This window comes from Chaetodon auriga, chromosome 24, assembly GCF_051107435.1.
Source record: "Chaetodon auriga isolate fChaAug3 chromosome 24, fChaAug3.hap1, whole genome shotgun sequence".
Classification (NCBI taxonomy): domain Eukaryota; kingdom Metazoa; phylum Chordata; class Actinopteri; order Chaetodontiformes; family Chaetodontidae; genus Chaetodon; species Chaetodon auriga.
This window is the reverse complement of record NC_135097.1, coordinates 606,567-618,480: the sequence shown is the minus strand read 5'-3', so window position 1 is coordinate 618,480 and position 11,914 is coordinate 606,567. Positions and strand designations below refer to the sequence as shown.

Sequence of the window (11,914 nt, the reverse complement as noted above, 5' to 3'; positions counted from 1 at the left end):
TTTTCATCTCGATCCAGGTGTGCTGTTCCAGTACAGCTGTGTGAAAATAACGAGGCACTTCTGGTCTTCCTTATAAAATATCTTTATTTCAGCGCAGTGCGTCCATCATGTGTTTGCTATGAACCTTTAATACCTATTTACACAAAGCAGGGACGTGATTGGCTGCACAGGCCCTCACAGAAAATGAATCATATGGGAAAGTCAAAGTCCTCTTCATAGAAAATGTACACGCAGTGACTTTGTTGCTCATATCTGCTGACCTTTGACCTCTACTGTTGCTAAAGCAGCTGATCTAGAAAGGGAAGCTTGTTCTGCAGTTGGTTTCAGTCTGTCTGGATCAAAGTCAGAGAAAGTGAAATGACAAGCTGGACTCAGATTGACTCGAAGCGTCTTTCTGCCTTCTCACTCAGACAGACTCAGAAACTGCTGAACTGCTTCTGTGACGTAAAAACGCTGCAGAGGATCAGATGTGGTGCTTATTATTTCAGGTATAATACAGTAAAATTACAGTTTTACACAGGAAATATTTAGTGGAAACACAGGTAACTTTCTCTCTCTCTCTCTCTCTCTCCGTCAGTCACCCTGAAGCTCGCTCATCCTCTCCTCAGCTCCCTTACATTCAGACAGGCAATGTAATCTGGAGTCAGTTCACTTTCACTCCGGTTTGATTCCAGTGTAAACACAACTTTTTTTAACCGGTGTTGAGGAAAATCGAGACATTTTTATGTTGCTCATAAAGCAGAATGAGTGAATTACTGTAATAAATCTTCAGAGAATATAAAACAAACTTTAAATCTAAATCTTCACATTCAGATTCAGTTGTGACTGAAGAAATATGACGTGACATGAAGTGAACTGAAGTGGCATGGAGTGACATGACATGTCCATACAGGCAGCTGTTTGACTTGAAGCGAAGTGAAGTGAAGTGATGTGAAGTGAAGTGATGTGAAGTGAAGTGAAGTGAAGTGAAGTGAAGTGACTTGAAGTGAAGTGATGTGAAGTGAAGTGAAGTGAAGTGATGTGAAGTGAAGTGAAGTGAAGTGACTTGATGTGAAGTGAAGTGAAGTGAAGTGAAGTGAAGTGACTTGAAGTGAAGTGATGTGAAGTGAAGTGAAGTGATGTGAAGTGAAGTGAAGTGACTTGAAGTGAAGTGACTTGAAGTGAAGTGATGTGAAGTGAAGTGAAGTGAAGTGACTTGAAGTGAAGTGATGTGAAGTGAAGTGAAGTGAAGTGATGTGAAGTGAAGTGATGTGACGTGAAGTGAAGTGAAGTGAAGTGAAGTGATGTGAAGTGAAGTGAAGTGAAGTGATGTGAAGTGAAGTGATGTGACGTGAAGTGAAGTGAAGTGAAGTGAAGTGATGTGAAGTGAAGTGAAGTGACTTGACGTGAAGTGAAGTGATGTGAAGTGAAGTGAAGTGAAGTGAAGTGATGTGAAGTGAAGTGAAGTGAAGTGATGTGAAGTGAAGTGATGTGACGTGAAGTGAAGTGAAGTGAAGTGATGTGAAGTGAAGTGAAGTGACTTGACGTGAAGTGAAGTGAAGTGAAGTGAAGTGACTTGACGTGAAGTGAAGTGAAGTGAAGTGAAGTGAAGTGAAGTGACTTGACGTGAAGTAAAGTGAAGTGAAGTGAAGTGAAGTGACTTGACGTGAAGTGAAGTGAAGTGAAGTGAAGTGATGTGACTTGAAGTGAAGTGAAGTGAAGTGAAGTGAAGTGAAGTGATGTGAAGTGATGTGACGTGAAGTGAAGTGAAGTGAAGTGATGTGAAGTGAAGTGATGTGAAGTGATGTGAAGTGAAGTGAAGTGAAGTGAAGTGAAGTGAAGTGACTTGACGTGAAGTGATGTGAAGTGAAGTGATGTGAAGTGAAGTGACTTGACGTGAAGTGAAGTGAAGTGAAGTGAAGTGATGTGACTTGAAGTGACTGGTAAATACTGACTGAACTTCAAGCGAGGCGTCTTTTCTTTTCCTTCACCGTTGGATCTAATTCGAATTTTGAATTTCAGGAGCAGAATTTGAAAATTATCTTGATGAAGTTTGAAGAAAATTTCAATCTCTCCACCCACCTGACCAACCCAAGCTCTAAAATCAAACATCCCAGTCGTCCCCCTCCTCCTCCTCCGTTTCTTTTCACCTTATTTCTTCTCTTCCTCTTGTTTAACTGTCTCAGGTGTTGGGGGCGGGGCATCACCTGGCTGGTCAGCTCGTGGCGGCGGCACCAGCTTCCTCTCCAGCCTGGTGACTCGATGTTTGAGTTTGCTGTGAGTGGCTTCGTGCTCGGCCAGCAGCCGAGCGTAGCGCGTCTGCAGGACGTCCAGAGTGCCCGTCATGCGCTCCACCTTCTCCTCGATCTCTTTGGGGTCGGGACCCTGCGCTGCCACCTGGAGGACGAGACCGGTTATTGCTCTTAGTTTAGCAGATCAGCCTCTTGTTTTCGTTGTTGTCACTGTGTCAGGTCATGTGACTGTACCTCCAGGTCCAGCAGTCCGTCCTTCATCAGAATCTGCCTTCCCTTCTCCTCCAGCAGAGCCTTAGCATCAGGATACTCTGTTAGCGCCTCCATCAGGTCGTCTTTGGAGAGACAGAAGAGGTCGGAGTAACCGATGCTCCTGATGTTGGCTGTCCTCCTGTTTCCGGCCTTACTGCCTGTTGAAGACCAAGATGGACTGTTAGGGAACGCGAACACTAACGTCCTGCTAAGATTCCATCTTAGACCATGTTCTAAATCGCCTTGTTCAAGTCAGACGTGAATGACTCAATCCTAACCTCCTGGTGAACTTTGTATGTTTGTTCATACCTTTCAAACGGTCGACAGAATAAAGAGAGCTGGCTGTCTAAATCACACTGTTAAGAACCGACGTCGGTTCACCTTTGATGGCCAGGATGCTGATCTCGCCAAAGTAGCTTCCATCGCTCAGCACGACAAACTGCTTGATACCGTCGTCAGCAACAACAGCGAGTTTTCCCTCTTTGATGATGTACATCTCTCTGCCGATGTCGCCTTTCTTGCAGATGTAGTCTCCTGGACTGTAGACCTGAGGCTGCAGCTTGAGCACCAGCTCCACCAGCAGGCCGGCCTCGCAGTCCGCAAAGATGCGAACCTGCAGGACGACACAGAGGGGAAACCTCGGGTTGTCTCATTCACTTCAACTGTTTTTTAACCAGGAGTGCCAGTAGGCGTGTGCTGACCTTCTTGAGGGTTTCCAGGTGGACGTTGATGGCGATCTCGGCTCTCAGCTTGTCAGGCAGGTACTTCAACACCTCCCTCTCATCCACGGCTTTCTTATTGGTCCACAGGAAGTCAAACCACTTGATCACTCGCTTCTCCAGGTCCTTAGTTACCTGGAGCGGTGACAGACAGGTGGAGGGGGGTTACAGGTCAGACCTCGGTTATTCATGTATATATCTGATAGGAGCATTTGTTTGTCTGTCTTTGGGTTTTATTATCTTTTACTCAAAATGGATTTGAAAATTATACTTTTAGCAACAGTAACAGTTTTTATTACTCATGATGCAACTTTTATTACAGAGGCCAGAAATCGTAAAAATAACAGGTAAAAAAAGACTGACACTATTTCTAAGTCAGCCCACCTGTGACCAAACTGAGCTGCTGTCCATGAAAGAGTCACCACAGTACACCATTTTTAAAACAGAAACACAACCTCTAACACACCCACCTTACGGAAGCTCATGTACTGTTTGATGGCGTCAATGCGCGCCTGGAAGTCGGCTCTGGCGGCGTTCATGTTGGTGATCATCGAACCGACGTTACCGACGATGGTGGCGAAGATCAACACCCCCACCTGGAGGAGGACAGAGGAGGAGAAAGGAGCCCAGAATAAAAACGTACATCCATGAAAATGTCCAAAACAGTCACGAGGGACATTTGTCTCCTGAGATGAAACAAAGATAAACTGCATCAAGTATTTTTTAAGATGAGCAGCGTGAGAGTAGACCTGATGTCCGATGACGATGATTGATAACAATGATTGATGCACATTCATCAATCATTGGTCATTGACTGTCACTGAGGTGGTTTTGAACCGTTATCACTGATGTGGTTTTGAACCGTTATCACTGAGGTGGTTTTGAACCGTTATCACTGAGGTGGTTTTGAACCGTTATGACTGAGGTGGTTTTGAACCGTTATCACTGAGGTGGTATTGAACCGTTATCAATGAGGTGGTTTTGAACCGTTATGACTGAGGTGGTTTTGAACCGTTATCACTGAGGTGGTTTTGAACCGTTATCACTGAGGTGGTTTTGAACCGTTATCACTGATGTGGTATTGAACCGTTATCACTGAGGTGGTTTTGAACCGTTATGACTGAGGTGGTTTTGAACCGTTATCAATGAGGTGGTTTTGAACCGTTACGACTGAGGTGGTTTTGAACCGTTATCACTGAGGTGGTTTTGAACCGTTATCACTGACGTGGTATTGAACCGTTATCACTGAGGTGGTTTTGAACCGTTATGACTGAGGTGGTTTTGAACCGTTATCAATGAGGTGGTTTTGAACCGTTACGACTGAGGTGGTTTTGAACCGTTATCACTGAGGTGGTTTTGAACCGTTATCACTGACGTGGTATTGAACCGTTATCACTGAGGTGGTTTTGAACCGTTATGACTGAGGTGGTTTTGAACCGTTATCACTGATGTGGTTTTGAACCGTTATGACTGAGGTGGTATTGAACCGTTATCACTGAGGTGGTTTTGAACCGTTATGACTGAGGTGGTTTTGAACCGTTATGACTGAGGTGGTTTTGAACCGTTATCACTGAGGTGGTTTTGAACCGTTATCACTGACGTGGTTTTGAACCGTTATGACTGAGGTGGTTTTGAACCGTTATGACTGAGGTGGTTTTGAACCGTTATGACTGATGTGGTTTTGAACCGTTATCACTGATGTGGTTTTGAACCGTTATGACTGAGGTGGTTTTGAACCGTTATCACTGATGTGGTTTTGAACCGTTATCACTGAGGTGGTTTTGAACCGTTATGACTGATGTGGTTTTGAACCGTTATCACTGAGGTGGTTTTGAACCGTTATCACTGAGGTGGTTTTGAACCGTTATGACTGATGTGGTTTTGAACCGTTATCACTGAGGTGGTTTTGAACCGTTATCACTGAGGTGGTTTTGAACCGTTATCACTGAGGTGGTTTTGAACCGTTATGACTGAGGTGGTTTTGAACCGTTATCACTGAGGTGGTTTTGAACCGTTATCACTGAGGTGGTTTTGAACCGTTATCACTGAGGTGTTACCGTGTTCGCAGCACTTTAACGTTACATCTGGTTGAACTGGAGCTCATTTCAAGCTGATCTCATGTTTTCATGTAAACAGTAACTGTCAAGTAAATGTAGTTGAGTATAAGAATAATGTAAAGTACAAGTACCTCAAACTGTACTTGACTAAATGTACCTGGTCGCATTCCACACCTGTTGCACTGCAGTCAAGGTAACTGTGGGGTCTTTGAGCCGAAATATTTGTACTTGTGATATTTTCCTGTTCCGTTTCCTCCATTTCAGTTTTTTTGTTCCGTTTCTTGATTTCTAGGTGTTAATTTACATCTGCGCCGCTACGATCTACTTGTGCTAATATTGGTCTGATAAATATTCAGTGAACGTTGATATTTCATGTCACAGCAGAGCTGGTTGTTAAAGCTCGACTATATTTTTCAGATTCTTTGTCGTCCTAAATCCCGACCAGATAAAGAGAAACTGTTCTTTCAGGCAGACCCACCAGGAAGTCAGTGACAACGAAGAAGTACTCGGAGTTCTCCACAGGCGGTGGCGTTTCTCCGATGGTGGTGAGTGTCAGCGTGGACCAGTACATACTGTAGGCGTACTTCCTCACCAGACGACCGAACTCTGGATCTGACGGGTCGGGATACACAAACCGGTCGGTACCGAAACCTGGAGGGAGGGGACAGACAAGCTGTTAGAGTCACAGCAACCACCGGCGAAACGACCACAACCAGGATCCGAACCGGCAGCCCACCGATGGCCTTGGAGAAGGAGTAGTAGAGGCAGGCGTTCCAGTGGATGATGATAACGATGAACATGACCAGGTTGGAGATGCGGAGAGCGTTGGGGTAGTTCGTCCTGGTCTCCGTCCTCTGGAAGAACTCCAGCATCCTGAAACAAACACAAAGATCCTGAATGTCAGCTTCAGCAGTCAGCAGTTCAGAGTGGATGACAGCGTCCGTCAGTCCAGCACTGTGTCCAAACATCTCAACAGCTATTGGATGGATCGTCAAAACATGTGGTTCAGACATTCATCCTTTCACATTTTAATGCTCGTGACCAGTTAGCTGCAGAGCTAATGAAACTCTGTCCTTACAGCCTCACCTAGTGAACATGGTGAACATTACAACTCCACTGCTCGCATGTCAGTACTGTGACATGTAGTGGTAACCTGTCAATAAGCTGCATCATTATACTGCAGTACAGCTTTGATAAGTACTAAAGAAACCGTAACATCAAGTACTTCATAGTATAACAGTCTGAAAGGCGTCTGTGGACACAGTGAGTCCTCTGATACTTCATGTACATGTTGATGACAATATTTCTGTGCTGTAACGGCAGTACTTGATGTATTTTTACGTCATGGTACTTCTACTTTTACTTAAATATTCGTGTTATTTCTCAGGTGAAAAACAACATATGACAGTAGTAGTTTTTCTCAGAAACATTTTGGCAAAAGTAGTTTTTATGGGCAGTAGTTGTGTTTCTGTTCTGTATCCTGTAAACGTTTTTATCTCAACCCCCTTCTTATCTTATCTTATCTTATCTTATCTTATCTTATCTTATCTTATCTTCCAAAGGATCTGAGTACTTCCACCACTGACTGTGTGAGGTGTGTTCTGCGTACCTGTTGAACCTGAAGAGCTTGTTGAGGCGGATCTCAGGGTAACTGAGGCCGACGACCAAGTACAGCAGGTCAGTGGGAATCATGGAGATCAGGTCCAGTTTGAACTGGAAGCTCTTCTTGTAGCGCTCACGCAGCTTCTGCTCATCCTTCACCAGCAGACCCTGCTCCAGGTAACCTGCACGCGCACACACACACACACACACGCACGCACACACGCACGCACACACAAACGCGCACACACACACACACACACGCGCACGCACGCACGCACGCACCATATTTTCTTCTGAGGTGATTTCTACATGTATGTAAGTTCTAATGCATCAGTACCTTTAAAAGTCTGTTGAGTGTGTGTGTGTGTGTGTGTGTGTGTGTGTGTGTGTGTGTGTGTTCGGACCTGTCCGTGTTCTGAAGACCATGTCAGCGATGTAGATGAGGTCTGAGGCAAAGTCCAGGATGAACCAGAGGTGTATGTAGTCGGTCTGAAGCTCCTCGAAACACGCCCTGAAACACACAGAGCATGACGGACAGCTCAGGGACACTGTGGGACAGACAGACAGACAGACAGACAGACAGACAGGCAGACAGACAGGCAGGCAGGCAGACAGGCAGGCAGGCAGGCAGACAGGCAGGCAGACAGACAGACAGGCAGGCAGACAGGCAGACATACAGACAGACAGACAGACAGACAGACAGACAGACAGACAGGCAGGCAGACAGGCAGACAGACAGACAGACAGACAGGCAGGCAGGCAGACAGACAGGCAGGCAGACAGGCAGGCAGGCAGACAGACAGACAGACAGGCAGGCAGACAGGCAGGCAGACAGACAGACAGACAGACAGACAGGCAGGCAGACAGGCAGGCAGACAGACAGACAGACAGACAGACAGACAGGCAGGCAGGCAGACAGGCAGACAGGCAGACAGGCAGACAGACAGGTGTTACCTGGCGATGATCAGGGTCCAGTTGTACATGACGGGGATGGTGATGACGAACAGCCAGTAGTAGTAGGTGTTACTGGCCGGGTCGATCACTGTGATCTCCTTAGGACTGGACACACAAACAGCAATGTCCACAGGACGTCAGTGAACAGCTGATTCATGGAAACACAAATCTGACTCAGCAGATCCTAATAAGAACTTACACCTCCTCTTTGGCCTTCTCCTTCTCCTTCTCCTTCTCCTTCTCCTTCTCCTCTTTCTCCTTCTGTTTTTTCTCCTTCCTCTCCTTTTTCTCCTGCTTCTCCTTCCTGAAGGACAGACGGACAAAGTAAAAACTGGTTTGAACTGAATCGACTCCAAAACTTTCATTTGACAAGAAGCCAACAGCAAAGATTGAGCCAGCAATACGAGGACCTTAGTCTTTGTCCACACTGTCCTCACGGACTGCTGGAAATGACTCCACGGGGCTTTGACCTGGGACACTATGTGTTTTGTCCACGGGGCTTTGACCTGGGACACTGTGTTTTCTTTGAGATCAGTTAAAGAACTCACCTCTTCTTCTCCTTCTTCTCCTTCTTCTCCTTCTTCTCCTTCTTCTTTTTCTTTTTTTCATCCCTGGAAGACAACAGGAGACACATCATCACACGGTGGTCTGACATGGACCGCTGCAGGTGGACACGTGTCAGGTTGTGAGGACACTCCACTGTCCGTCCTCACAGAAAAGCTCAATCCAATCAGTTTGAATGTCTCTGTGTGACATCACATGACGCTGTGCGTGTGTGTGTGTGTGCGTGTGTGTGCGTGTGCGTGCGTGTGTGTGTCTTACTCGTCCTCGTTGTTGTTGCTGTTATTGACGTTGAACAGAACTCCTGGTCCGACTCTTTCAGCAGGTCTGGAACAGAGACGACAGTCAGAAGGCGGACTAACTGTTAACTGTCAACTGGTTAAAGGACCAGTTCACCTCCAGAACCTCCTCAAGGACCCTGAGGATCTCTGTAACCCCTACACCCTCTCAATGAACCATTGAATTGATTAGAATCTCGTAAAGGCCCACAGAACCTTCAGGAGGAGCATTAGATCCTTTAAGGGACTCGAGGACCGGTGAAGCCTCGGAGAGCACCCTAGACCCTAGAACCTCTTCAAAGAAGCATCACACTTCCTCAACGGCCCTTGGATCCTTTAAAGGATCCCTAGAATCCACAGAACCTCCTTTTGGACCCCTGAGGCCTTTAAAAGGACCCTTAGAACATCTCCAAGGGTGACGCTTCATGTGGACCTCTAACTCCTTTAAAGAACCAAAGAACCTTTTCAAGAACCCATGTAACTTAAACTGCCTCAAGCACCCAGAGAACTTCTTGGAGCATCTTCAGGCTGAACCTGAGCTGTGGACAGTCATTATTTGGGCCACAGTTTTTGGGCTGTGGGTCTTGTTTCCGTGACTACTCACCCGCCCCCCTCGCTGACGTCACCTGGCTCCTCCTCCATGTCTTGCAGAACGATGGTGGGCGGAGTTAACTTGGAGACGGGGGACGGGACTGACGGGGCTACTTTGGCCATGGAAGAATCCTTTGGTCTGACTTCCTGTTCAGAGAGAAGTTATCAGACAGGTGACAGGAAATGATGGGAAAGACAAAACAACATGTGACAAACGTCCCCGTCCAGGGTCCAGCTGAGGATCAGGAGGTTTCTGCTCAGCTCCCAGAGCCCTCAGACCACCAGGACGCCCCTCTTTGTTTTACAGGAGACTTTCCTCAGGACAAGGTTTTGGTCATTTCTTCAAATCCTCCGTCCATGTTTAGTAGAAGCCGTGTCTCACAGGACGTGGTCTTCAGGGTTCAAGACGCTTGAATCAAGCTTGTGATGTCTGAAGTCAAAGTGTCTCTACATGTTCTGAATGACAACAAAGGACATTTATGAGGTCTGGATCAGGTCTGAGAGGTCTGGATCAGGTCTGCTTACTGTCCCCAAACTAGACCTGGAGGAGCAGCTTTCAGGTTTTAGGATCCACATAAACAAACCGACAGACTGGAACTTTCATTCTGCTGTTTTCAGATTTTATCTCTTTAAAAAACACCTGAAGGCGTCTTTTCTTTTTCTGATGAGCTCTCTGAATCTGAGCAGAGAGCTGACAGAGGACACACCTGGCCAATCACTGCTGAGCTGACAGAGGACACACCTGGCCAATCACTGCTGAGCTGACAGAGGACACACCTGGCCAATCACTGCTGAGGGCGGCCATGACTGTCAGGCTGTCCGTTTCACAAAGCTACAGAAACTGAAGGATGAAGAGTTCCTTCATGTCTTCTTCAGCTCAGTGAACTCTTCAAAAAGCCTCTTGGATCAGCTGAAAATCATCGTCACAGAGCTGAAAACAGCCTGTTTTTCTTTTTGGAGATACGAGGTTCTCACAGGACGCCGCGCTGCAAACATGTGATGATCTTCTAGAATCTGAAGCATTGATGAAGATTAAAGCAGCAACAGGATATGAAGGAGTTCAATGAGCTGAAACATCTACAGCAGGAACATGAATGAACACATGAATGAACACATGAACGCAGCGGGAACATGAATGAACACATGAATGAACACATGAATGAACACATGAATGCAGCAGGAACATGAATGAACACATGAACGCAGCGGGAACATGAATCCACAGACAGCAGAGAGAAACACACGGACAGGAACACTGTACTCACACACCAGTACCACATGTAACGCAGTACTTTTACTGCAGTAAAGGATCAGTGAGACAGAATAAACCTGCTTCATTTTCGTCTTTTTCGGGGACGATGTCTCTGAAACCTTCACTCCATGATCACCTTGACTCACCTTTCAGCTGATTATCTGTCGCCCTTGGTTACGTGGCCTAGATCTGTCTGCCCGTCAAACTTATCGCCATGGAAACAGGAGTATCCCCCCTTCACACACACACACTCAGCTGTTTGGATCCTTTGAGTTTGGGAGTGTGCAGAGAAAAGAGGAGTAGACGGAGGGATGGAGGTGGAGGAGCGAGTGGAGGATCCAGCAGAGTCTCCTCTGTCACCCTGACGGGGATAAAGAGATTAGAGGATGGATGAGACGCCGCGTCTCACACACCTGCGCTGGACGGGACCCGCCCTCACTGAGAACTCACCTGTTTCACCTGCACGGCTCCACTTCACCTTCGAGAGCAGCAGAACCACAGTTCAGTAAAAATACTGCAGTACAAGTACTGCACTCAACACTTAGAGGACACACAGAAGTACTGGCAACAAAATGTACTCCAAGTATCAACAGTACTCATACTGCAGAGTGGCCAGTACTGCATTACTAGAGCCTGATCAAAGGACTGAAAGGACAGCAGCACATACTCAACGACAGCAATCAGGTAACCGTAGTGATGAAGACTGATGATGAAGGTGGACAGAATGAAGGAGGCCCAGAGGGCGGACAAAAAGGGAAGAGAACGAGGAAAGTAGGAAGGAAACAAGGGAACTAAGGAGAGACAGGAGGAGAGATATGAGCAGAGGGCAGGAAGGAAAGCAGGAAGAGAGGTAACAGGAACCAGTGACAGGAAAGGAAGGAAAGAAGGAAAGATGAGGACGGAAAGATGGACGTAAGGAGGCGAATGTGAGGGAGGGAGGAAAGGAAGGGAGGAAAGGAAGGAAGGACGAGGCAGTGAAAAGTGAGGAGGGGCAGATTAGAAGAGTTCCTCTGAGCCTCCTGAGTCAGCAGTGTAAGCCTAATGACACACACACACACACACACACACACACACACACACACACACACACACACACACACAAAGCTGGAGTGGTTCACAGGCAGCTTTGATAGGCTTATTAGGAATTACACCTGTGAGTGTGTGTGTGTGTGTGTGTGTGTGCGCAGACATGGCGGTGCTCCTCTCATACACAAGCTGGACAGTTAGCATTAGTTAGCATCAGTTAGCATTCACGTACTGATGGCGTCTCATGTGTGAGACTGGTTTAATGGCAGCGGTTGGAGGAGGAGCTCCACCTGCTGTTCGTCTCCATCAGCCAATCAGATTCAGAGACTGATGGAGACAAACGTCCAGTCGGTTTGATTTAGTCTTTTGTGGACAGACAATAGAACACACG

The 11,914-nt window shown here is 46.7% G+C and overlaps 1 protein-coding gene across 1 annotated transcript; it reads right to left on the bottom strand.

The window, feature by feature from the left end:
• Positions 1-66: 66 nt before the first annotated feature.
• cnga1b (cyclic nucleotide gated channel subunit alpha 1b) lies at positions 67-11,452 on the bottom strand. The gene is made up of 16 exons (XM_076725305.1): positions 10,948-11,452; positions 10,644-10,858; positions 9,259-9,392; positions 8,638-8,703; positions 8,364-8,426; positions 8,015-8,119; positions 7,816-7,920; positions 7,266-7,372; positions 6,869-7,043; positions 5,996-6,132; positions 5,738-5,910; positions 3,673-3,798; positions 3,185-3,337; positions 2,865-3,096; positions 2,466-2,641; positions 67-2,376 (listed from the first exon to the last, which is right to left on the bottom strand). The coding sequence occupies exons 3-16, from the start codon at positions 9,366-9,368 to the stop codon at positions 2,131-2,133; spliced, it is 1,974 nt and encodes a 657-aa protein (XP_076581420.1). The 5' UTR covers positions 9,369-9,392; positions 10,644-10,858; positions 10,948-11,452; the 3' UTR covers positions 67-2,130.
• Positions 11,453-11,914: the final 462 nt, after the last annotated feature.

Excerpts from the sequence above, each read along its gene's own strand:
- cnga1b (XM_076725305.1), bottom strand. The coding sequence starts at position 9,368 with ATGGCCAAAGTAGCCCCGTCAGTCCCGTCCCCCGTCTCCAAGTTAACT. Across the intron at positions 3,338-3,672 it reads AGTACATGAGCTTCCGTAAG|GTAACTAAGGACCTGGAGAA; the intron begins GTGGGTGTGTTA and ends TCACCGCTCCAG. Across the intron at positions 2,377-2,465 it reads ACGGACTGCTGGACCTGGAG|GTGGCAGCGCAGGGTCCCGA; the intron begins GTACAGTCACAT and ends CTCGTCCTCCAG.